The sequence below is a fragment of the Labrus bergylta genome, chromosome 10, assembly GCF_963930695.1.
Source record: "Labrus bergylta chromosome 10, fLabBer1.1, whole genome shotgun sequence".
In the NCBI taxonomy this organism is placed as follows: Eukaryota; Metazoa; Chordata; class Actinopteri; order Labriformes; family Labridae; genus Labrus; species Labrus bergylta.
The window spans coordinates 957,552-985,086 of NC_089204.1; the positions used below are offsets into that span (position 1 = coordinate 957,552).

Here is a 27,535-nt window from a genome sequence, read left to right on the forward strand (position 1 = left end):
TGTTTTCAATGATTTATTAAATATTGCATAATACTGAAGTTACAGCAGTATAGTAACTTTAGGTATTTTCAATGTAACAGCACTGCAAATTGAAGTCAACAAACCAAAACTGTTGCAGTTGTGTGTCTCATGAAACTTGACCATTCTTTTCGTTATTTATTAATCTTTGTGTTAAAGCATTGTGTCACACTTATAAGTACTTGCAAGGAAATTGTTCTCCCATTACAAAGACAAGAACCAATGGTAAACCATGGTTACATTAAATATGTAATAAACACATTTCAGTGACCCCCCCTCCCCCCCCCAAAAAAGGGGGAGAAAAAAAGGAAAAATGAGGCACAATTTTTCATCTAACATAAGGCATTTTGATGCTCACAAATGGCAGCGTAATGTTCATGTGTGTCAAACTTTCTGTGCTCATATGCTGCACTCTGTGCTGTTCCTCCCATCTTCCATAGTCTATTTTTTATTTTACATATTTACAATCCTTCTTGTGCCAAGCTGCACAATGGTCTATGTATTCACCCAAAGTGAAAAATATGCCATTTATTTCATATTGTTTGTGCGCTAATCACATATTAATACATTCATACATCCTGTGATGTTTTATGGACCACATACTGAAGTTAAATGTTTTATGGCTGAATTGGTGATTTGTGATGTGTTTATTTGTCATCATATAGTGTGTTGGATATTAAGTTAACCATTTCTGTCAGGCAATAAACACCTTGTCTCTCAACCATGAGGTGCTGGACGTACAAAGAAACAAAAATGTCTAGCCACTGGTAGATGAGGAAACATTCTTTTTTAGTGTGACAAAACACCTGACTATAACACCACGTTATAAAGGCAAACCTATAAGTGTATTATCGTAATTTTTTATCGTGAGAAAACATTCCCATGCTGTATTGGAAAGACTGTCAGTGGTGATTTCCACATGGGGAAACAACAATTTTGACTCAAAAGCTAACAAAAAAAGCATCACACTACTCAATAAGCGCCTCAATATTGTTAAAGTAATATACTTTATCAATCATGAAACTTCATATATTACTTATGTGGTAGCCACATTCATTTTCGAACCGAGTTCAGTTAATAACAATGTTCATCATCACTGCACAACTTTAGCTAGCAATTTCAGAAAAAAAACTTTAGTAAACATACACTTTTCCTAGTTTCCTGTTTTATCTTTCAATCCTTCACATTGTGTTTCTAATTTTGTGTACTCTGGCAATGAGAGAGCATTACACTAAAAGGTAGACCCATCTGGAACCATTTGATTAGAAATGTTTGGATTGAATAAAAGGACTTCTGAAGCATCAGAACCTCAATCAGGTCATAACAGGTGACTTGAACTATTTGCAGGTCTTAATTGACACCTAGCTATTATGTATGAGAACAGTGCAACAGATGATGAAGCCAATGAAAAATAATTCAATGAAAGAAAAAAAAGAAAACATTAGCTATCATCTTTCTGTATGCAGAGGGTTAGGGGTTAGGTTACTATCAACTAACAGGTCTGTGCAAAGTGGGAGCTTCTGTCTTGTAGGAAGATAGCTCTAATGCTTTGATGGAAGTTTTTAAATTGACTTGACATAAGGAAGCTGTTAAAGGCTCTGATTTGATTTGATCTTTTATTGATTTTATAATTTTTAATGTGTGCTGTATACATGCTTACCTTATTATTAAAATCAATATGTTCACTATGTTACCCAATTTGGATTCACTTTACATTAAATATGTTGCCATATTCGGAAGGCCTCTTAAAGTTTTCTATTCACATGCCTACAATATAACATAAAATGTTGTCATGAATAGTGTGGTTTTAATCTCATTATGCTCTCCAAAAATGATTAAAAAAGCTTTTTGTATCATCACTGATGAATCTATTATTATCATGTTAGTTGAGATACCATTAAATGATCAAACAGGAAGTCAAGTCTCACCACGCCTGTCCTGTGGAGCCAGGCTTAAACCAGTTAGCTTACAGGTACCAGCCATTAATAAAAAAAGGCCACTTTATTGTCAGAATACTTTTACATGGTTTCTAGAACATAGTATAGGCATAGAGTTTCTCTTCACTTTTATAAATGTGTGTCCTGTATTTGTGTTTATTCTGGTAGCCACTGCACTCTTTAGTTTTTTGTGTGTTTTGTGATGCACTTGACAAAGGTTGTTGAAGGGAATTCTGAACCTTTATCCAAAGCTTTTGGGGTTGTGAGGCTAGGTTGTGAACATTTGTAATACTGTCTTTAAGATAAAATATGAGTCAGAAAATGTAAAACAGGTTTGTCAGACCACTTTGTAAATAAGCGTCATACAAAAGGCTTTAAGTATTTTAACACATATTTCTCAAATCTATACTGCAGACATTTTCTGATGGAGAGTCCACGAATGTCTCACCACATTTCATCATACATGAATGGTATGTCTGGTCAAACACTAAAGGATTTATTTAGGAAGCAACATCTAAGAGACTGAAAATCTAACTCTGATAAACACCTGTGGGTCCTGAAAGGTAGCTTATGACAAACAGGTACAAACCAAAATCCAATAAAAAATCCTTCTGAATCCCCCCATGTCCACTTCAGGTAACAAGATCCACTCTTTTCTCCATGTACTGCTCTGCTGTAGCCTGCCAGCCTCCACACTGAGTTGCTAAGTAAATACTTCTGTGCCAAAAATGTAATGGATAGAATAGATAACAATTTATATTAAACTATTTACTATCACTAAAATCTTGATTGGGGTATGTTTTTATGAAAGAATTCCATCTGACAAGATGAAATATATCTGTTGAAAATGCGTACACAATACCAAGGTCTCAGCATTAAACTGTCTTTATCCCCGCCTACAGCAGTTTGACATATCTCTGGCCAAACCAATCACTTTCCGAGACAAATAGGATTTGCCTTGCTAAAATACAATACTAACCAATAGTCATGCGTGATAGTATTGATTTCCCAAGCTTGACAGGCATCCATGTGTTACAGTCAGATGAGATATCCCTACAGTTTCACCTCCTTCACGTAATTCCCAGGGAAAGTCCCAAACTGCTTTGTCCTCTTTGATGTACCTGTATAAACAAAACAGAAAGAATATCATGGGTGAGCAAAAGAAAGTCAATTGATTCATAAATAATTGTAGTACAAAAATACATTTTAAAGCTATATTTAAAATCAACTGCAAGGCCTGTGCCTGTACGTCCCATGTAAATAATCTGCTACACATTGAAAATGACTCTACATCTCAAAGAGCTATGAGCAGGCACATTGCATGCATGCAGTCTTTTGCTGTCATTCCCTAAGAAACCCTACATGGATTAATGGGACACCTTGCGAGTGACTTCATGTCTAAGGAATGTGTTGTAAGGCCTACAGCACATACCAACGAACCAGCCGTCATCACACTTCTCCATGACGCTGACGAGATCACCCTCCTGCAGCTCTAACTCATCCTCATTCTGCGGCACGTAGCTGTACAGAGCCTGGAAACTGGGGAAAGATTCAATCTTATTTTGGTAAACTGGCAAAGCTGCTGAGACACAATGTCAAACGCGTAACAAATGCAGGGTTGCTTAACTGAATTACAACAAAAACATGGCAACTTAAGGTGATAAAGAGCGTACTCACATTCCACAATTCAGACGGCTCGGCTCTGGGCTGCTATTGTGGGAATGGGGTTGCTGGGAAATGATGAGAGATTGTTTACTGGGATGGGGGTGCAGTCCGTGAACAGAGTCATGAGGGTGGTGGGGCAGGGTGCTGCAGTACCTCACTGAGGTCTCAGCTATATTCAAGATCTCATTACACACTGCCTCCTAGTTGTAGTAGTAGGTGAAGTCATCAGAGACAGACACACAGCAGCCCAACCGAGTCCCACAAGAGGTTGAGGTGAAGTTGAAGGAGGAGTTGAGGAGTTAGAGAGTAAGGGGATGAAGAGCAAAACAGGAAGTGGTCCAATAAGTGGTAAGAGAGAAAAGGAAGTGATCCGTTAAAAGCCAGGAGACAAACAGAGGGGAAGTTGGTGGAGGCCAAGAGGACAGGCATAATAGACAAGAGTGAGAACATGTAGATAGGAAACATGAAATAGTAGTTTAAAGGATATTATTCAGTATAATCATGCACTATTATAAGGTAAGATGAAAAGCAGCTTAAAGGAATAGTTCAGCATTTTGAGTATATGTCCTCTTTGCTATTGTTATTGGTTCTTGGTGAATGATAGGTGTGGAGATAGATTGTGCTTTCATATCTGTCTGTACAGTATGAACTTGAAGCCAGCAGCCTATTAGCTAGACATTAAGCCTGAAGTGTAAATAAGGCAACTTTTAGGGGGGTTTCATATGGAGCAATGCGATTGACTATTTCTTTAGGGGGAAGAAACAGTTTCTCCCTGGTTTGTCTTCTGGTTGCCTAACAGTGACGACCAATGTTGCATTGTTCTTACTAGATTTGATAACATTTAAGGCCCCTGTATATTTTTTTTAAATGTGGGAGTGGCAGAAGGCTGCACATTCAGTCGACCAACTGAGCTTGAAAAAAGTGACGAAACTGGGAAAGTACAAACCAAACAATTTCTCACTGATCGCCATTGTTTGACCTGGGAAATACTTCTGCTTACGTTTTGTTCTAAGTGTTATCACTTGTGCGTGAGGGACATTGTTCCATTATCTGAATCCTCTCTAGGACTTTTGTGTGCTGTATATGCCACAGCCTGAATAAGACCTTAATTTTCTATTTTTATTTTTTAAAACATGAAATCATGAAAAAAGTTACACTATTACATCAGCTAACATATAACAAGTACACATGACATGACTGAGTTACATCTAGCAAGTATCTGGGCAGGCTTTAGCCACTTTCTAGTAAAATAGACAGGAATACTATTTTTTGGATTTTGTACCAATTGAACAAAGATAATATAAAAAGCTCAAGCAAGAGAGCTTTAAAAGTGCTGGCAAGTGAATATGGTTAACATTGGACAGGGCCGAGCTAGCTGTTTCTCTATGTTTTCAGTCTTTATGAAAGGCAAAGCTAAGCTAACCAGATGGCACTACCAACTTCATACTGAATGGAAAAATGAGAGCACAATTTTTCTTTCTAACTTTTAAAAACTAAAACATCATTTTATTTCAGACTATTCCTTTAATGAATGGATAATAATCACATATAGGCTACACATTCAGCATGCAGTACATGAAAACACAATTACAGTTAAAGATGATGTGAGTAAAATGGATGAGTAGGATTTATGAACTGCCTAAGAGCTTACCGCAAATGAGTTAGCATTGTTGTTATCTTGGATGTCATACAGCATCACAGGGCTTCTGGAGCACTGTCCACGATGGTCAGCCTCCATTCTCACAAACTGTAAAACAAATATGATAAATCAGCAAGGGTATTTCAAAATAAAGCGTTTCTCTCGAGTTCACTCCATCTATCATTAGACATAAATATTTTCATACCTCAGTCACAGGTTGCATTTTCAATGACTACCTAGCAGAAGTATTTGACATAAAGGGTAACATGGGAAACCTGTAAGTACTCAAGTTCCTAAATAAATCTCACATCCAACAGCATCCAAGTTATCAGAAGGAAAAGAACAATGTAAAACAAATGACATGCAGCCAAGTGCTATATTTATGAAGAGAAAGGAGGTTTTGCATTTCCAAACCTGGAAATGCAAGCACAAAAGTTTTAGAGCTTTGAAACTTCCAATAAACACTGAAAACTCTCTAAACGTCTGAGTGTTATTAGGGCACACACAACAACATGCAAACCTACAACCTCCAGCTATGCAACAAGTTTAATGTGTGTCTGTCTCCAAATAACCAGCATGTGTATCCCTCTAAGGGGCTCAGATCAACCTCAGTCAAAATATAGTTAGTCAAGGATTTCACAATAAAGTGTCAGCTTCAGTGACCCATTGAACGTTTATTTTGGGATAAAACTGTGCTGTCAAAGCCAATGTTTCACAGTGAGCCTGAGATGCAACACCGCAAACCATGCAGAAGATACCTCTGCAGGGCTATGTCGCCTGCTGCCTGGGGTTGAGCGACCAATGTCCCCCTCTGCACCTTCCCCCTCAGTCAACTCCTTCTCCCCCCTCAGCCAGCCCTCCAACACAGGCCCTCCACAGGGACTCATGCTGCGTGACAGATGGGGGGAGGCAGGGAAGAGCATGAAGTCCTCCCCCTGAGGTGGGGTGAATGTAACAAAAGGAGTGGTTGAGCTGGGTCTTGGTGGGTAAGGTGGAGGAAGAGGGGAGGCAGCTGGGGAAGCCATGGGGGAGATGCAGTAAGGACTGCCAGTGATTGGAGGAACAGGGCTGGCAGAAAAGGGTGGGGGCAGGTACTCGCCACATCGGTAGGAAACACTGGGCAGCGGTGGCAGGGGAGGGGTGGGAGCAGCTGGAGGGCTCCCTCCTCCCACAGTCAGGGAGATCCACTCTGAGGACACAGCATGGACCTCAGGGGACACGGAGCGACGAGGGGAGCGAGGGAGGGGCAGAGGGGAGGTGGTAAGATGATTACGATACAGCTTTTAAGAGAACCAGGAACATAGGAGGAAGATGGATATGGAAACAAGAAGAGGAGGAGATCAGAAATGAAAAGAAAAGGAAAGGAATGATAACTAGACATTTTTTGATAAAAAAAAAAAGGAATTGAAGTTGAACATGGAAAAGTATTAAAAACTGTGGATCAAGTCTTTACTACTTCAAAAAGTATTCTATTATTGATCTATCTGCAAAGCTCAGAGTCCTTACCTGAGGAGAAGCATTGGTGCTACGCTGTGGTGATTGGCTAACAGGAGGGTCAGGATACTCCAACCCATTTTTGACACGGGGTCTTCTGTGTACTTCTACGTAAGTGACCGGGAAGATGCCTTGGCGGTTGGTGCCGGATATTTTGCCTTCATACCAGTTTTCATCAACTCTGCGAATCAGTGTTATCCTTTCTCCCTGTAGTCATATATTTTGAACATAGAAAATATTGTTAAAAATCCATAATTGGTTAAATGACACATATGTAGATAACTTACAGCTGCAAACAAATGAATGTTCATCAGTTTGTTCATTTGTAATTCTCTCTCCAAACCTTTCTGAAGGACATTTCCACCACTGTGTCCCCTGTAAAGTTGAAGCGGGCGGCAGCCTCTCCATATTCCAGCACCTGAACTGGAACAATTTTCTTTGGTTGGGCTTTCTCTGTGGGAGGAAGCAGCTGTAGCAGGAGAATTATAAATAAAAAAACGAAATAAGTAGGATAACAAAAGTTGAATCACGCTGCAACATAATGCACATTCATCTATACATAAACATGAAACATACAAATGGAAATGATAAACTGAAAAAAGACATCTCAATAACAGACAGAAATCACAAACCTCAACATAGTTTTGAGGGAAAATTCCAACTCGTCCATGATGTTCTCCTTCATACCAGTTTTGATCCACCTGTCGAATGATGTATACAATGTCTCCCTTTTGAAATGGTAATTCCCTACAAATGTTCAGAAGAGACAAGTTATTCAAATTCAAATGAATATATAAAAAACAACTAAATAATTTTTAAGTTTTATAATATGTGATTGTAATTGTATTATTTTTAATTAGGTCAGACATTTCTAACCCAACCTGAAAGTGAACTTCAAACATGTAGATGAACAGATAGGTCGACATATAGATGAGATAATCCCATTTTTCACACCTACACATACAAACAAATTATGATTATATCGGCTTACTTTAAACTTTCAGCTCTGAAGTCAAAGCGAGCCATGGCTGGAGTTCTCTGTAAATAAAAAGATAATTGGGTGATTTTGTTTAATGTGTACGAAAAAAGCTTCCAAAATTCATTGTGAATAGCAAATCTGTGTCCCGCCTGAGCATAAATAATAATGCAAAGACAGGAATGAAGTACTTGTGACTGACTAGGTTGCATTAATTACCTGGTTAAATAAAAAAATAAAAACACATGACCATTGGAGCATGTCAATTGAAAAATGACAATGGGATAATTACTGTTAAACTGTCCTGCAAAGACAGCAGACACACCTTCGACCTAAACAAGATTTGAATTTAGTGACATTTATATTGTTTAAAATGCAAATGGACATTAACATTGATGGACTCAATAACACTTTTCTCCTCTGGATTATCTGTTTCAGCAGAAATCCTGTCGACAAACCCATTATCCCCTAACAATGTTCTATATAAACCCCAAATCATTTACTGTCCTTGTTCCTGCTTACATAAGGATAAGAAACTGTCCTCTATTGTACCTCTATGCCTGATTTCCTCTTCTCTGTGTTATCTGTGATGTTGAGCAGGTCTCCAAAGCGCTCGTTGGTGATGAACTGGTGGTGTGTTGGGACAATGCCTGTATGTCGCCTCGATGCTGTGTCAGCCTCTTCCTGTTCCCGCTTCAGTCTCCGCTGCTCCTCCAAGATTTTCTGCCAGGAAACCACACTGAACTGTTTGTCCCCTCCAGATATGGGTCCATTCTACTCTTTTACACTTTCATGTTATGTATAATAGATGAGTTTCTTTTTCACAACACAGGTCTCTTTGATAAAGCATTGTCAGCAAAGGTGTAATTCATCAATGAAATTTACCTCCTTGTCCCCATGTCGCCTTCGCAATACTTCATCTTGGCTTTCCCCTGGAGTTGGTGACAAGTCTAACAAAGAAACAGAAAAGGGATTCAGCTGTGAGGACTTTTCATTGACATCATTGAGACAAATCTCAAACAAAAACAATCCTTTAAATATAAGGTGATGGTACTGTCCTTACATACAATGATTAGAATCATAAAAATAAACAACAAATACAACCATGCATGCTTTAAAAGAACACCATTATCTCTGCAATACTAAAAAGCACACACGCACATCCAAAAGCCAAATGTATTCCTGCATGCAAATGATCACGGGATGATCCAATGTGTTTTCCATGAGAAAACAAATGCAGAACAATAACATGAAACTTCCTGTATCTTGGCCAAGAAATGACAAATATAATGTTTTACTGACCAACCAGTATCCATTAGTTTACTGTAGTTTCATTTCAATATTAAGATATCATAGCTTACTTTCCTCCTCATCACTATGACAGTTGTTTCATTATGTGTCCCAGTAGGACCATGGGAAACAACTACCAATGCTTTAAGATTTTTTTGGCTGTTATATAAAATAAATCAGAGTTTGTAAAAAACTGTGTTGCTTAAGAAACCTTTCATAGTCAAAGAATGAAAGATGGCTGATGTAAACTTTTTGCAAAACAGAAAAAAAAACAGATATAGACATAGTGAGACATCAATTTGAGAGAGTGTATGCAATGTTATACTGAAAAAACAGACATATGCTGGGATCATATTTAAATGTAAGTCTCTCAACCAGAGCCAATGCTGTGTTAAGACAAGGGTTGAAAATCAATTATGGAACCTTTATTTTTCTTACATCTTTATGATGTAAATGACAGATTTGGTCTGTATGGATGCAATGTTTACGCATGCTCTGAAACTCTTGCATACAACTCAAATGTGATGTCACTAGGAGATAGACAGTATATACATTACCAAAAGGCCCCTGAACCTCCTACAGTCTCTGAAGTGTTTGATGCATTTGTTGGACCATACTCATTCAAAGAGAAAAAAGGAAGTGCACCAAACAGCACACTCAGAATATGATGGAGGCTTCTCTGTCACTTGTAAACACACCAAACAGACTACAGATGGAGGGTGGCGGTGTGGCTTTGTGGAGAGAAGGTAGAAAGAGTTGAGATAAATGAGTACAGAGGGAGAAGAGAGGAGGGTGACAGTGGTGAATGGATGGAAATAGCCACCTCTGCGGTGAGATGCCAGCAGCTGCAGTAGGTTCCCGTTGGTGTCCAAGCCGTGCCCGTTACTCAGTTGGTCAGTGTTGCTTCCCTCTGTGCTATTCAGCCTGTCCAGGACCTCCAGGGAGGACAGGCGCTGAGGGATCAAAGGTCTGAGCTCAGGAGACAAAGTAGAAGGCCTCTGGACACCCATTGGCACTTTGGTGGCAAGAGTCTTCCGAGTTTGGTGGGACTGCAAGTTCTTGCGTAACTTAAAGGGAGCAGGGCCCATGAGGAAGAGGTTACCAGGCAGCGTTGTCCTCTTCTCCAAAGGTCGAGGCCTCTCTTGTTGTGTCATGGCTTGCTGCCTCTCATGCCTGAGGATGGTGGTGAAGCGGGTGTAGGAGGCTGGGCAAGGGCCTTTGCATTTGCTGGGTTTGAGCAGGAGTTGATGATTCAGGTGGTCCAGTAGGTGGTGGTGGTGGTGGTGGATGTAGTTGTGTTGCTGAGGGGATTCTGCAAGCAGTGCTGACGGACTAGTAGATCCACTAATATTTTGGCCAATATGCTCTAGAGAACTTTTACTGAAGATCTGCTCAACCTCAGTCTCAGTGTTAAATGGGGACTCAGTCCTTAAATTGTGTACATCCAGTGAGGAGGGTGCAGCCTCCTCCACAGAGCCCTCTGCCTCCACTGGGGAGCAGGCGACTGTCTGGGTGTTGTCTGCCGCCAAAAGAGACTCCGCTGACACTGCAGACACCATGTAAAAGTGGACAGGGTTGTGGTTGTGGCTGGAGTGCAGGGTGGGCAGAGAGGAGGAGCGGCAGGGTGCCGGGCTTGACTGCTGGATGATCATTTCAAACTCACTGACCCGTGACGACACTGAATCCCGCGGAATGTTACCCCCGCCATCTGCTTCTGACCTTTCACCCCTCTCTGCCTTTGCCTTCTCAAAAAGAGAGGTAAGGCTGCGGACACTGCCCTGGGGGCTGCAGCCAGTTGAGCTGGGCTGCTGGATGTAATGCATGGATCTATAAAGGCTGGAAAACTCTGATGCACTTCTCCTAATTGAGTGGGAAACATTTGCACACCCAGTAACACAGGACATAGAGTCCAAAAGGTGTCCACCATCCCTTTCTTCCGATCCAACACAGTCTGTGATATATTGCCCAGTGTACAGATCCTCACAGCTGTGGGCCTTTGGGTGCCTGACAGATGCAGTCCTACTTTCCTGACTGTCACCACTGGGTGGCAGCAGCTTGGGCTTGAACTTTGAGGGCAGAATTTGGGGTATGCAGGCTTTGGCAGCAGATAGAGGTGTCATACTTTTACACTGGTTACCTATTGCATTACTGGCAAGAACTGACCTACTATTTACAGAGGAGCAGGGTGAAATTATGTAGCCATTCCCACCTTTATGATCCACTGGCAAGCATGCAGGACAACAGAATAAACAACATATTAGATTGCAGTGGTCACAGGTTCACATCCAAAAACAGAGTCAGGCACATTTTTGTCATGGTTCCATCAAAAAAGAATGAGAAGGGGAAGTAGACTTGATGCATTGTGTATCAAGTAATAAATGGCAACTATAAACATATGGCATGGTTCTGCAGTGAATAGTAATGTTTAAAAAAAAATGTAAATAGGTCAAATGTTTTATCTAACATACTTGCATTATAAAAGTTAGATAACAAGATAAACATAAAGTACTGAAGCATCATGGGATAGTATGTAATGTAAGGGGTCATAAAGGAATTTGTTACACCGACAGCAGTGTCAGTATGATTCTAAAACAGAAATACATTTTTTATTAATCTTAGGGCTGACATTTTCTCCCACATGGCTGTTTCCTGTCCTGCTTTTGCCTCCTGCATATAGTCTTCTCCTTAATTTGTAGCTAAGAGGGATAGGGCTGAAGTTATATGTCACCCCTGTTAAACTACAGCTTTGACACGAGGTTGTCGATAATAAATGTATCCTGAGTCGAGCTGCCCCGTAAAGCCTGACTACTAAAAAAACCCCACAGTGAAATACTTTCACTGAGTCACTGGCTATAGTGGCCTTTTGATAGCATGGAAATTCAAAATGACAGCACATTTTCACATGCTATGACAGACTTCTGCAGCACGAGAAACCCATCAGTCAATCAACCTATCAAGATTGACTTAAGAATCATATAAAATACAACCACAGGGAAATGAAATTCCACTTTGGTATTAGACAAAAGAGACAGTTATCAGTAGGATTTTAGAATGCATAGTTATAATGATTATCATGTCTGTGTGATGTCACATTCATGTCTATGAAAAACACAAATAAAATACAATAAGGAAGTAACCAAGGTTGTATCTACAGCATATGGCATGTCAAAGGACCTGGCTCCTGAAAATCCCAGAGGCTTGTTTCTTTAGAACACAAAGATTGAAACAGATGATTTTTATTTCATGAGCACAAGACAGCAACACATGATAAAGTGTTTGGTTTCTGGTGCTCGGGTCTTTCTTTGAAACAGAGGCTAATAAAGGAGCATGCTAGTCAGTTGACTAGACTGCCAAATCCATTCACTGCACGGCTCCACAAGTTAAGGCTAAAATGAATATCCTGATCTTTATCCCAACCTCTCATACATGTTTCTATTTATTCAATGTATTATTGTGGAACTGTAATAAACTCTGAAAAGCTTCTCAAGTGGTATCTAATGTACATCTTGCCAGATTGAATGTAATGACATTACATTGTGGATCACACTGTTCCTACTTTTCTCTACATGATGTGTCCTCTGTCCTTCATTCCAGCCTCTGGCCTCACAATGACAGCTGACTTCCTCATGCATACCCACCCTCTGTGTCCCTCCTGTTTATCTCACCCCTGTCTGGCTGAGTTTTGAAGAGCAGAGCTCTGTTTATCTCGCTTGTCTCTCCTTATACATTCCCTCTGCCTGGCACTCTAACACTCTGGAGTCTTGCCCTAAGCCTGCCTAGCGACTGGCAGCTCACAACTGGAGCAAGAAGGGGAAAATCCCCAAGGTTATCTTTTAGCCACTTAGCAAGTCCACCTCACTCACATGAGTTTTCAAAGCAGAAGGTAAAACACACTGATGGAAACATTCATCGATAAATCAACCGCTTCTGTGAATGCCATGCATGCTGCAATGTGATTGGTCAATGCTGTGAGGAAAAAAGAAAATGTGAGGGGTTTCAACAGAAAGGTAAACTGAAACACATGTGTCCCTGCCTGACAAAGCTCAAACATCAGTGTCTGTAACTCATTGGCTATGTCTCATTAGGGAAGGCTTTAGAGTCTGGCCACAACATCCACAGCCATAAAACATACACACACATGCCATTTTATGGCCGTATGTAAAATGGCTTGCATCCTACCTTTAGATGAAGAGGAGCTGCCAGGACGCTTGTTTAAAGCCCTTAGACCTTGTAAGGGAATGTCGCCACCCTCCAGGACACTCTTGTAAACATGGCGGTCACATTCTGGAGCCCCAGAATCGCTTGTAGATGATCCATCCACCTCGCTGCGTCCAGACTTGCTCGAGGAGCTAGATGGCAGACAGAAATGCAAAAAGCTAATTAAAAACAGTCAAATCATTCAGAGGAGTTGTGTTACGTGTTTTATGACAAAAAGGGGTGGGCCATCTGGGTAACGAGCTGTTGTATGGTTCTTATTTAATATATGGTTAAGTAGTTCCTGTGTTCAGAGACAGCTGAACCTAAGGAGAAACTACAGCATTTAGGGGCTGCTTCTAAGAAGGCCATAGCTACACATATCTTGGCATTCCAGATAGGCCAAAAGGACAGAATTCTATAAATATTCTCTGAACATTCCCACATGGTGCATCAGCCCCTGCCATGTCGCTGTTTAACTCTCAGGTTTACTATCTTTTACATTCCATGTGTTACACATGCTGCTCCTCTATTTGCTTACAGATGGCTAAGGAATCATCTGAAATCAAACAGCGCTAAAATAAGGGAATTAAAACCATGTTGGCTCTACATTGCTTGATAGGATTCACAAAAAAACGATGTAGTATTTTGATGTACAGGATAATCGCAAGACTGAAGACAATATCTTGGAAATCAAGAATAACTATATTGTTAACGAAAAAAAAGAAGAAGCTTAAAACATTGTAATAACTTCCTTGGAATGATTATGAATCCCTTCAGATAGCCTACTATTATATTATTATATCATAATATTAAATCTATTAGTATCAATGTTGTATTTACTACAGTAAAATTGTAGCTGCCAATCATATTTCAAGAGGTAATTATGAGGCATGCTCCAAATTGTTCCAAAGTTTACTTACAAGTTAATTAATTTATCACAGGCTACACTGGCACAACAATTTTGGATTGATAACAAGCCCACAAGACGAAGAAGTTCCTGCCCAGAATATATATGTGCCTTGAAGGAAGTCAGTGTATGGCCTGAGGTTTCCTTTGAAAAGTTTTGGATGAGTATACCTCCACCTATCAGGGCTTTTCTATCAAAAGTGACAACACAATCCAGCCTGAAAAAAGGCTAGATTGTGATTGTTACCTCTATTCATATACTGGCCAAGATAATATAATGACTACAGCAGATGGAAGGCAAAGGCTTGTAGCACTGTCTCTCTTCCTGAATTTCTGACATTTAATTGCAAAAACAGAAATAGAAGAGGTCACGCTCATCAGACAAAAACACAAAAGATCAAGGGCTTGGTAGGCTTTACTTTAACATCAGCTGGAATCCTCTTTCATAATCCAGTTGCTTGTCATAGCTCTGTACACACACCCATTCAGAAGGAGATAACGGTTTTTTAGGTTATGTGGCAGCTGGGTGAGCTCCCTCTGTCCCAGGTTGCTGTCTTTAAATAAATGACCACATAGCACCTATGTCTACATACAACAACCACACAACCCTGGGAGTAACACAAATAAAATACAGAGGACACACTGTTCTTGTAGCTTTCTGCCTTATTAACAGGATCTCCTCAGGAAGCAGGAGTGCCCCTGCTGTAGCTGGAGAAGCTGTACAGGGTGGAGAGATCTCTCACTTACATTTATAACATGCCTTAAATAACCATCAACATCCCTGAAGGAGAAAGAAGAAATCAAGCACAAGTTTTTGAATAAGCAGGAAAGGCATGAACTTACTACTGCTGCAGGTCGGAGGCTGTTTCCAGGGGGCTGAAAGAGGGGGAACTCTGCAACAAACCAAACAAAGAAGTCATTGATAGATCCACAGGAAGGTCTCCTCCAGCTAGAACAGAGACAGGAGCATTAGCTATGGCCAGATTCTCTCTTCTATTCCTCTCTGTCGTTCACTTGCTCTTGGTTTTGTCTCAACAACCCAGAGTTCTTAGCTTCTCTGGACTGGGCTTGGCATGGAGGAGTAAGCGTGTGCTTGGCCTGCATGCAAGTTGGAGAAAACAAGCGGCAGTGAGGAGAGTCGAGGGGGGGTGGGTGGGGTGGGGGGGGGGGAGTGGGCGGGGAGGCGTGTGTGGTCAGAGGGCGCCCACGCGGGGAGGGGGCTGTCACAGGCTCAGCCAATGAGCTGTTGTTTCCCAGTGAAGCCGTTTCTTTTGTCTGGTATTGAGTCACTCTCATTACCACTGGACCAGACTGGGGGACAATTAACCAGCTGGTGGTGCAAACAGGCCAAATTACACACAGACACACACATACACTCTCATACACACATTCAATACTCACACCAAAGGAGTCAAAATGAGAAATAAATGCTTACAGGTATGTAAATAATTAAGTTTGAATGAACCTTTTCTTTGTGAAAACATGAATAATAACAATGTTATAAAGACAAACAAAGATTGAGCAAAAACAGACATAAATCAATCAATAAGCTGTGAACCTATGTGTCAAGGACATCAGAAGGAAACGCAGTATTTATTTAGGAGCAGAAGTTATCTCCAAAACATGCAGTGTTGAGGCACCCGCAAGCATCTGAAATTGTTCAAAGCAATCTAATTTTAGCCCACTGTTTCTGTTGCTCTCTTCTTTTTGGACGTCACAGTGGGTAAAAATAACAGACATGACATGAGAACTATGAATGAGAGCGCAAGTGTTGTTTGCAAATACGATTGCACAATCCCCACCCCAGCCACCCTGGCCCTGCTGTTAATACCACATCCACTTCCCCACAGCGTGGCCAAGCCTCTGATTCCAACACCAATGACCAGACAAGGAGCATTCTTAACAGCTCATTTGCCACAACATGCCTTTCCCCTGGGTTGCCAGGGCAGATGATCATTAATAACCCTTCAAAATAAATGCCTATCTTTATAAGAACAGCACATCAGGCTAGCAGGTGTATAGTCTGATCTATTTTTAAAGCCAAATGTTCCATGTCAACTCAGGGAACATGCAGGTGTTATCCAATAATCTGAATTTTCTTACTCTACAACGTCTTATGTCAAGCTCAAAATTGAAAAAAAGAGGGAAACAGTGTCCTCTGACACCCAAAGATACTGGTAATTGGGCTTACACTTGTACAATATCTGAGAAAAGTCAACAGGAAACAAGCATGGAGACTAAAGGAGTAAAGGAATGTCTCTTACTTCTTTACAACATGCCCGATTAGTGTCAGCTGATGTGAGCTTTTCTTAACATAAATGGGCAAAAAACATGTGTTTCAAATAATGCCTTTACCAATACAACTAAATACCACATTGCAATTGATATTCAGCGTAAGCAGTGACGGGGAAACATAAAAGCGGTATTAGAGAGTGTAGAAGAGTGCTTAAAGTCCTCTGACTGTTCAGTAAAGGTGTGAAATTTGGAGAGCTGTATATGGACATGAATGAAGGCCTTGTGAGTCACTGGAACACTGATGACAATGTTTCTGCAGAATTTTCTGTACATGTTTCCTAACAGGTGACCCGCCCCCCCCGGTTACTCAGAGCTCTGGCTCCTGTGTGGCCATCCATATTTAAAATAGCAATCATGAGTAGGTCATGGTAACATGAATCTCATTCTTTCCAGCAACTTATTTGTGTTGATATGTACTCATGAAAACCAACAGCCCCCCAGTGTACAAGGCTGGCTATAGCTGTGTGCTTCTCATCTCCACTTAATGCTTAAAGGTAAAGGTTATAACAGAGGTTAAATATGAAAGACAATGAGCTGGTGAGCTTACAGAGTTGCCTCCTTTAGAATATGTCAGGTGGCAGGGGGAGGCTCGATGTATCTCAGCGCTGATACAGTGTGGCAACAGCCCCCTCGTCAGCATATGCTCAACAGATGGAGTCACACTGTCGGTTGAAGGGGGCCTAAATGCTTTTCCTGACCATAGTTATGTGCGGAATTTCAGTTGTAGCTAGCTATCTATATGGATGAGCTTCTGTTAAACTGGAGCACCCAATGTGTTTCCAGACTCTCCTTTAACTTAGAACTTGTTGACATTTATACAGATGACCATTACTGTGATTGGACACAGGACTTGCTTTATCCAATGGCTATTAGGTGACATGAGGTGAAGAGTAATGACTTGACATGACAGCCTCAGGAAGTAGGAAAAATAGAATGAATTCAAAATGTAATTGATAACTATTTGAATGGGTTTGATCCAAAAACATGAGCTCCACTGTTTGTTTTCACATCTTTGTGAACAAAGTCACCTTTACTGTTCAAATAATAATAATAATCATAAAAATAATAATAACAACTTTTATTATCATACTTGATTGTAAAATTGATTGTGGTACTCTGCAGCAACTATTAGGAATGTATTTAAAAGAAAACAGCTAACAGAACAATAGCCAGGAGAGCCTTCTCTTTACCCCTGAACATTGTTGTTTTTGCATACTTCCAACCCTATCTCAAAATGAGTAATAACATGTCAATCAAACTCCTATGAGCCAGTGTGTCTGGCTGGACCTTAAGGTCAAATGCTGCGCATACCAGGTGCAGCTTTAGAAGTGACTTTGACATTAAACAGGAGCCAGTCATCAAGCCAAGTTCATCTGGCAATCATCCAGGCTGCCATGAGACAGAGTGGGCTGCCTCCACTGCTAAACCTCCTCCACATATACACTAACCTGGAACCGGAGACTCTGCCCCTGTGTCTGCTTGATGCTAGGACATGACCTCACTGTGTGATCCAGGGTGTGGTGATGTGGCTCTGCCTGACAGATAGGGGATATCCAACATCTGTTTGGGGGCAGCCAGGGCTATGCTTAACTTTTACCAACCTAGCCCCAAGACATGGATTTGATCCAACTCGAATTTACACACCACATTCCTGAACCTATTTTGACATTTTGATAATTAAGGAGTGACTTCTGGATGATTCACCCAGTACAAGCGTTTGGTTCAGTGTATGGTAGATAGAAGGCTGCGCATCAAAATTAACGAGTATTCCTCTTGCATGTTGAGTTGACGACACAAATACTTTAAAAGAGTATATTTTATTTGCACTCTTTTATGTCAGCCTTTGTTGACATGTTGCTGTCATATAACATTATATTGATGACAAAGGCTGTTTTTTAAAGTCAGTGTTAATTAATCAATTCATACACATTAACACGCCACTGACACAGCAGCAGGACAATTTGGGGTTAACTTTCTTGCCCAAGGAACCCCGACCTTCCAGTTGAGAGACGACCGACTCTACTATTGAGCTCATATCAGTCACTTTGAGTATTATTTCTGAAATGTAAAAGGTGGAAGCCACAGCTAATGTTAGAGGTTGGGCATTTTTTCTTTAGCTGATTGGAATCCATCAGCCTTAAAGAAACAAAAACATTGCTAGAAAGATTTACTTTTGGAAAGGAAAAACATGGATCTTATCTGATCATTTCAGACAGTATTGGCTAAAGTATCTTTTCAATTATATGATGTGATGATGAGATATGACAGTAGCTGTAAATAATACATTTAAAGTAAAAGAAAAGTAGTGATGGAAAAATAGGGATCCATGAAAGTGAATTTGTTCACATTATGTAATGCTCACACATGCAGTCACATAACTTATTCTCTCTGGGATCAATAAAAAAAGTCTAATTTTGCAAGCTAAAGCGGACGTAGTAATTGGAGTAGTCTTTATAGACAGACACTTTGTTTAGCATTTGTTTTAACATAAACGTTATCACATGCATTAAAATACAATATGCTGTCACTTTAAAGACAGCAACCACTTACCGCTTTGTCAAACTCCATCTCTGAAAAGAATTTATACCAAGGCTCATTCTCTAAATCTACATCTTCTGGACTTACATCCTGAGTCTAGGGCATGGTAACAAGAAAAGGAGGGAAAGACAAAGAGAAAACAATTCAGACAGCACAGAATATACACAAAAAGGGACATTATTGGCTGAGCCAATGTTTGCACCAAATTCCAGCAATTATCTTCAATTCTTAAACTGTTCTCTTTGATGTATAGCACTCTGTACGATGAATGTAAAGCTACCACTGATAGCTAAACTTAGCATCAAGTCTATTATGGGGAAACAGCTAGCCTGGCCCTGTCAAAAAGTCACCAAATCCACTAATTTGCAACAGTCAGGATCCCAAATTTAAATTATTGCATCTGTTTTAACTCTAAATACTGTTGTAGTCACCAGCAGGTTGCTAGATTCGAGTCCAGGAAGTCTTTTTTCCATCCACTTAAGGTTCCTTGTACACTTACATTTTTGTATAAATTCAACAAAAGTGTTGGTTTAAGTGATTGAACATAAGATCAGCTGGCAAGCCAATGCTGTCACAAGTTCAGCTGTTCTACTAAGCGTCTGATCTTTGTGCCACCATTTAGGCTAAGTAGATACTGGAGCCAATACTAAATATTACAGATTCAGGGCTGGTATCAAGTTTCCCATCTTACTTTAGAAAGAAATTTAATTCCTGAAGTGTAAAGGTTACAAATACTGTCTGATATAGAGAGAGAGTGAGAGAGAGAGAGAGAGAGAGAGAGAGAGAGAGAGAGAGAGAGAGAGAGAGAGAGAGAGAGATATATATATCAGACAGTATTTGTAACCTTTACATATATATAAAAATGTTTCAATGTACATTTTTGGATGGGGGTGTTAAAAAAGCATACCCTAGCCCATTGGGAAAGTCTTCTCCAAAAAGTGCCTTTTAATGTGTTGGTTTCCTTTAATTCAATCAGAAATCATTGGCTAATGATGACCACCAAAAATATCCAAACCACTTTCAGAAAAAAATGTAATAATCATTTTAAGAAGTATGTATTTGGAGGATCAAAGTTGGTAAGAACCACAGTGGACCTCAAATATAAAATAAACAGCTACATCATGAAGAGCACCAGTCCATTATAACTGGGCTGGTAATTGAAAACAACAGAGTCCATTATTTTACAACGGCCCCAGGATGAACTGGGGACAACTCTCTATAATGAGAGTATTCATTGTCACTGGGATCAAGCCAGATCTCAGCTAACAACACCGCAAAGCATGATGTAACTGAGCGTCAGAAAAACAGTAATTACAGGATCAATTAACAACTTTACTGCTGTAATAAACATCTCCATGTCCTCTTATGTAAGATGAAAAAAGCTTGATAACCCTAAGGATACATGTTTTGTGTCAGGGATCCTCTCGCACCATGCACATTTTGCCAAATAAAATAACCTCAAATTAGAGACAAGAAGACAATGGTTCTCCTGGTAAGAGATGCCATGATATCATGATATCCTCTTCCCAACAGTATCATCTGTCACAACAACAAGACACCCTGAAGGAAGGCGATGCATGTTGACTCAGGAAGCATGTATATCATCTTCTGTCAGTAAAGCTGCCACATGCAAGCTTCAGTACATAGATGGTGGTTGTTTGAGGTTGTGGATGACGAGTGGAGTGAGGAATAGCTTCCACGACATGTACACAGAAACACGGACAGATAGAATGAGAGAGAGAGAAAAATAGAGAGAGAGAGACAAGTAAAACAGACAAACAGGCAGGCTGCTAGCTTACTGTTCTCTCCAGCTTCAGCACAGACGATTTCCCCGGCTCATACTCAAAGATGCTCTTGGGCTCGGCGCGATACCTCCTGGTGTCTACCTTTTTATCTGGAGGCTCCCACTCGTTTCTGAGGAGAGGCAGTTTATCAGGGAGGGGTGGGGTGTAGGATGGAAGAGGGCCAATCTTCATCAAGAAGTCTCCATGGCAACCAGAATAGGCTGGTATGTTTTTTTTTTTTTTCTCCCATTTTTAACATGATGGCTGCCCTTATTATCCCTGCTAACTGTCGCCCTGTCCCTCTCTTCCTCTAACAATGGTTTGACATACAATTGGATTTACGCGTCCCTTATTAGGTTATTCCCTTATGTAAACCAGATGTGACCTGGTGACAATACACAGAGCACAGCATTTCCAGGAAGAATCTCTTCATACAAAACCAACACTAAGTTGTCTCTAAAATCATTCATTCATCATGCGGTTTAAGGGATGCATCCATTCATACAATGACCGCTGAGTAAAAAGCAAGGTCAATCCACCTTATGTCATCTGCAGCTAGTGGGCAACAGTTTATCCCCCTTCACCTGTCCTCTTTCATCACTCTATCACTCATTTCTCTGAACATAGATCACCCCATGTCAGTGCTGACATGTGTCAAAGGGCTGAGTCTAGGAACCAAACCTTAGATTAGCAAAAGAAGGAATATCCTTATGTTCAGTTGTGCAGTCATGTTTAGCTACACTTACTAGAAATTTAAATAAAGACCAGTAATATCTGTTCAACAGAGACACAAAACGCAACTTAATATCATAGTGTCACTGTCAAGTTACTGTTTTATAATCTGTGAAACTTGCATTTTAATATAAGACAATCTTGTCAGAAAAACATATTTATTCATGAGGAAATCTGTAGTTGTCTGAGTTGTAAAAAGCTCCTTTCTACATTTGCAAACTGGCACAGTGCTGTTCTTTTCGAGATATATCTAAAAGGGAATTACATACTGTAAGGTTTTTAGCAGATGGAGTATAGACAGACCTTTTGGCAGAAGGTTTAAGGGAAGAGGATCTTGTTGGCACAGGCATCGACCGGCCTCTTGAATCAACTTCGATGTCACTTTTTGAGCGTGGGACGGATTTTACTGCAACAAAAAGAAACAGAAACATTGACAGACATTAACAGCCTGATACTTAACTGCATTTATGCATCATTTAAATATTTCCTACATTGAAGTGTAAAACATGCATTAAGGGAGTGTTTATTTTGGATGAATCTCAATACTAATTGTGGATGATACACAATTTTTTTATGTAAATCTTGACTTCTGTACTTGAAGCAAAGCGAATTTAAAAATCCTACCATCTTTTAAGTAACCATAGGGGCTGGGACCATCATCTGAAAGAGACAACAACGATCAAAAAAATCTATCTATACTCTGTTACATTTTAAAGGTAATGAAAATAGAACATATCTAAATAATTCACAAGGCCCTTCCATTAAGCCAAGCATTATAGAGTCACCAAATACAATCAAAGTCTGTCAAATCAAAGCACTTTACAGGAAGCACTACTGAGCCAAAAAGGGATCCAAGCATGGATGAGCATCGAGGCACTGAATAAGTAATGCATGCAGAGTAAAAATGCCATAACAGTCACAACTACAATGATCTCTTTAAAAAAAAATTATGAATTCTGTAAGACAACATTTGCAAAATTATAACAAGGAAGTTAACATGTCAAGGTGTCTTGTTGTGCAACAAGAAAAAAAAGTTATCCTTTTGGCAAATGCTGCATACAAATCTTTCCTCCTTCCTTAGGGCCGGCTGACCTTAAAACCTAAGCATGAGCCTAAACCTAACCTTAACCAACTTGAAAACACTGGTGGATGAAGCTTGTGCAGCAGCAAGTAAGAAGGTCGTGGGCTGGCAGAAGGACTCTACAGAACAGGACTACAGCGGCATCATGTGGCCACTGTAGCAAACTACATCAGAAAAAACTGCTCATACTCTTTTATTTAAAAAAAATAATAATCAAATAATAGCATATTCAAAAATCAACAGTCTGAAGAATTCAGTTTTACATGATCAAGCGAAAAGAAAAAGGGCAATGAGTACGTCTGGTAAGTCTGAGTTCTATAGACACTAGGCTTTGTGCATTATCCTTGGAAACAAGTAAATCAATGTATCAAAGTTCTTTATATAAATTCATGTTTGTTCAGCTCTACCTGTTAAGAGGTTAATATAAATGATCATCTTAAAGGCCAGGGCAGGTAAAATCTATATGTAAACTTCAAAAATACTACTGACTTATTTTTTACCTCTTGTTGTATCACCTAATGCAAGCCTCTAGCTTAATGTGTGTGTGTGTGTGTGTGTGTGTGTGTGTGTGTGTGTGTGTGTGTGTGTGTGTGTGTGTGTGTGTGTGTGTGTGTGTGTGTGTATGTGAGTGTACTGCTCTGGTTACTCTGCTTGTTTGTTATCTATATTTTTTTATTGATGTTCTATTATTACTGTGTGATGTTTTTAATTTTGACCTGCCGAGGGACTGCAGATGTAAATTAGCTCTAAGCTAACTCTGGTACAATGCAATGCCAACATTTATGTTTAATATTGTACATGGTCACTTTACAAATAAAATACCCGAGTCCCACTGTCTGTGATGTTTTCAGAGTTTTCAGAGTCCTATCTTCAGGGCGCGGTCACACTGGTCATCTGTACCGTGCTGTACTTAAGCACGATTGGCGCCCCGCTGCGCCATTCCCATACTGGCCGGCACGGCCCGCCATCACACTACATAGGACTATCCATGCCTAAGCACGATTACCTCTTGTACATAACGTCGTTATACAACACATGCACGCTTTATGTCATTATGAAGTGTGCTCAGTTTACAAACAGGCGGACGAGAGAGAGAGAGAGAGAGAGAGAAAGAGAGAGAGAGGGAGAGGGAGAGAGAGAAGCGCAGTCGAGTCCGTGTCTGCACATCGGAGAACAACACAGAGAACATGACAGCTACTTCACGCGTATAAAAGTTGTTTAATTGAGGGACTAGAGAAAAGAAGAATAACATACTGTACTCACTGCTTAACTGTGTTTCTAGATCACGCTCATTTCAGGTAAATTTACATGCAGTGTGAAGATACGAGCATAATAAAGATCGCTAGCATTAGCATGCTAACACAACAACGCACCATGAGTTGTTTTGGTTTCATGCTGGTGCTCAAGAGCGACATCTGCTGGATCAAAAAATCGCATATTAAGTCTTTAACGTGAACTACAGTATTACATTTCTTTACTGTACTATTTATTATAAAATAATGTTTTGGGTTATATTTTATGACGTGTGTTGAAAAGAAAACCAATATATATATATATATATTTATAGTAGAGGGAACAATTAAAACAATTCTAACTGGAAATTTACACTCGAAAACACATGGTACCATAATGGATAATTTTTAAATTGCACCAACACCTGTTATTGAAGTAAGGTTTCTTTTGAAATTTGAGGTATTTCAGGATAATCCAAACATATGACAGAGCTTTTCAAAACTTTTCTGAAATGTCAAATAATACAGCAATTGAATCCTGCCATTGTATCTTGCATTTGTTGTTTTTTGGTATTGATCTAAGCTTTGTTTTTGAAGCACATTTTGCCTTTAACTGTATTTGTATAGACAATAAATCTGTTTTCACAGCTGACATTTTGACTTGTCATGGTAGGAAAGGGACCATTGTTACTGATAACACTGATAATGGCTCCTTTGTATTAAGGTGTCTCACTGAGTCCTGGCAGTGTTAGAGCAAGCATGCACAACTCCCTGACATCAAAACTCGATCAGCTTAATTGAATAAAGCATTAACAACCTGTTCTGTCCTACAGTGACATGTCAAAATTCCCTCTATGAAAAAGGTCCAGGAAATCCAAAAGCAATCTGATCTTCAAAATAGTCCAAATGAGCAAAAGTGAGTGGGATCAGGGAATCTGCACAAAGCCTCAAGTGTTTCTAACACAAATGAAAATATCATCTCTATGACATGGAACAGCAACCAGAAAAAAATGGAAAGCTTTTCAAACACTTTGGGCAACTTGAAGGTTGATCAAAGTATTTTGTTTGACTTTCTACTGTCATGTATAAATCCATGTTTAGGATTTCCCTCTCTTTTTTCACCTGTTGTGCCCCTTTGTGTTTGTCACATTTCTCTTCCTCATATGGAGCTTTACATCCTTGTTACTCTTCCTAGCCGATGTGATCATATCTTCTGCTTTTATTGTTTTCACCTTTGCCCTAATTCTCTAACCTGTCCCTGTTTGCCCCCTGAGTATTTAGTCTTGATCAAACAAACTGGCACTGAAAACAAGGGGAAACAAAAGACTAATCTGGGGCTAATCAGGGACAGGAGAAGGAATTAGGGCACAGGTGAAAACAATATGCAGGGAACACAAACACAGAGGCGTAACAGAAGAAACAAAGGAAGGAAAACAGTTACATACGAGGGGAGAGAGTAAAGCAGGAAATAATCATTTACCAGACAAATTCACATTTATTGGTTATCATGAGTTTATTCATGACAGCTACAGGATCAGGTATGGCAGATTAAACACGGCTAAAGTTTTAGAAAGGGTCCAGTATGTGGTTAATAAAACCGACAAGAGTGAGGTCACTGCCATTGGATACCTTTTGATCTCATCTGACTGTCTTTTTTCTCAGGGAAAATGTATGTGGGACGGTAAGGGTTTTCCTCAATAGGCTCTGAGCACAGTGATGAAGAGACAGAGCACATAGTAACATCAAACACAAACACATAAAGAAACACACATGGTTTGGACACCAAAAGATACAAATGACATGTGAAGAGAACATGATGTTCTTTTCTCTTACCAGGTATCCTGTGTATTTGTTTGAACATTGTCTTGTACCAGTCTTTGGACTTTTCAGTGTTCTGAAATAAAGAGGTGAAGCTTGTTAATTGATACAAAAAACTGAGGATGATGTCATAGATCACCTCCATGCTGTTGAAGCAGCCATGTTTTAGAAAATTAAATCAAAACTCTGAGTATGTCAGTCATGTGATAAAGACCTTTTCAGTTTCAGAAAGAAATCTGTTACTTTAGCTATGGTTCAGTCACTTATAATCCTTGTTTCACCCATGATGTTTGATTTGTTTTACTGTTAACTTTAGCCAATCTTTGTCTCGGTTGTTTCTCTTTTCTCTGTTCATTGGATGATTGCTGCGCTGTTGTTTTATTTTTCATGCTTTTTTAATAGGATTTTATTGTTGTGTATTTGACTGTTGGGATTTTTTTTTCTGTAAAGCACTTTATAAATAAACTTTATTATTATTATATTACTGTGAAGCTAACCAACTGTTTTTCAGTGTCCTATCTTTCCTTTGAGCCTGAAGAAACTGTCTGACATGCTGATCCATTAATCATCTTTTTTTCTGGCAGCAGCAATGTAAATTGTCTTTATTTTCAAACTGAAAACAATCTCCTTTAGGAGGAGTACCCGATTACTTAACCTAATGCCCCCCTTGATCTTCTTATCATTACCCCTTTAGCGGATTAGCTCTGCAGCTAGAGTGCTCTACTGGTCCATCACAGATTTTTACTATTGGCCTGGAATCAATTCCAACCTGAATCAATCAATCAAATAGCAAATATTCTTCATTTTAGTTCAAGCATTACTCTACTCAGCTAAATTCTATTCATCAAATTATTAAGAAAAAAAAAACATTCTGAAGCAACATTGCAAGTTCTGTTTTGTTCAAAGCGAACTTTCTGTGAGATCAAATTTCAATACTTCATACTGAACCCTGTTATCTTTACACTGAACACTGATCGGCCTTACAGGCACATAGGAAAGAGTTTTCAGGTGGGGAGAAGGGGATACATTTGATGTAAATGTTAGCAAAGAAACATTTGTATGTAATAAGAGTTGAAGTCAAAACAATAATTCCTGTTGGAAAAGCTTACTGCATTAAATTGATATAAATCAGTATAGCAGTATTAGTAAAATGTGTAGTAATAAAGTGAATTAATTTACTGAATTTAATACTAAAACTTCTAAAACTGTATATGACATAAGCGACCCACTTATTATACAAACAAAACAAGAAAACAGTATAAGTGAACAGTATTTACTACTGACCCGTACAGGAACAACGGGCTTGTTTAGAGGATTCAGGACAGGAGAGTGCAGTGACAGCCGCAGCCTCTTCCAGTCCATATCAGGGACTGGACTGACTGAGTCTCTTCCAGGATCAGGACTTTTGTCCCTTTCTGGTGATGGGTCTATCAAGAAAAAACATAAAGAGAAAAAAAAACAGAAAACCGTTAGACACACAAAATGTAAAGTTTGAATGTCAAATAACACTTCAAATGTTTTAGGTTAGGGAAATGGTGCAAAGGTCAGGCTTAGGTATGACATGTGATTGTTACTGTGCACGTTGTGATTTTACATTTAAACAGACGATTCATTTTCACATCACAGGATTTACTTTCTACCTCATTATTAAGTTAGATCAATTATTATAAAATAACTACAATATACACACTTGAATGGATATATATGTATGGTAACTTTTGCCTTACATTCATTCATAGAAAATACTTTTTAAAGATGCATTTTATCAGCAAAATATATAGAAAAGTAGAGATTATTTTTGTTAATATATTCCTTAATACATTTCTATAATTGTTATGTGTGATAGAAATGGAAAGTAATTTATGAAAATGCAGATCTCCAATCATGATTTAATTCTAAACCTGCACCGAGCAAAACAGAAAGATCAGCTGAG

General features: G+C 39.5%; 1 protein-coding gene across 13 annotated transcripts in view; it reads right to left on the reverse strand.

The window, feature by feature from the left end:
- LOC109993221 (sorbin and SH3 domain-containing protein 1) overlaps positions 1–27,535 on the reverse strand; it is a 38,661-nt gene continuing 11,126 nt past the window's right edge. For 6 of the 13 annotated variants that reach the window (XM_065959271.1, XM_065959270.1, XM_065959274.1 and 3 more), the window contains 21 exons: positions 26,887–27,029; positions 25,618–25,678; positions 25,414–25,488; positions 22,096–22,131; positions 21,775–21,877; positions 20,755–20,869; positions 18,968–19,051; positions 14,966–15,015; positions 13,199–13,368; positions 9,843–11,240; positions 8,615–8,679; positions 8,282–8,452; positions 7,745–7,791; positions 7,386–7,500; positions 7,097–7,222; positions 6,766–6,960; positions 6,018–6,539; positions 5,272–5,367; positions 3,633–3,820; positions 3,388–3,494; positions 1–3,076 (listed from right to left, as the gene is read on the reverse strand). In XM_065959271.1, the coding sequence (XP_065815343.1) occupies positions 3,009–3,076; positions 3,388–3,494; positions 3,633–3,820; positions 5,272–5,367; positions 6,018–6,539; positions 6,766–6,960; positions 7,097–7,222; positions 7,386–7,500; positions 7,745–7,791; positions 8,282–8,452; positions 8,615–8,679; positions 9,843–11,240; positions 13,199–13,368; positions 14,966–15,015; positions 18,968–19,051; positions 20,755–20,869; positions 21,775–21,877; positions 22,096–22,131; positions 25,414–25,488; positions 25,618–25,678; positions 26,887–27,029 (3,935 nt within the window). In that variant the 3' untranslated portion in view covers positions 1–3,008. Of the gene's footprint in view, positions 3,077–3,387; positions 3,495–3,632; positions 3,821–5,271; positions 5,368–6,017; positions 6,540–6,765; positions 6,961–7,096; positions 7,223–7,385; positions 7,501–7,744; positions 7,792–8,281; positions 8,453–8,614; positions 8,680–9,842; positions 11,241–13,198; positions 13,369–14,965; positions 15,016–18,967; positions 19,052–20,754; positions 20,870–21,774; positions 21,878–22,095; positions 22,132–23,815; positions 23,887–25,413; positions 25,489–25,617; positions 25,679–26,886; positions 27,030–27,535 lie in introns of those variants that run through there. The other 7 variants (XM_065959272.1, XM_065959268.1, XM_065959269.1 and 4 more) reach the window with 7 other exon arrangements.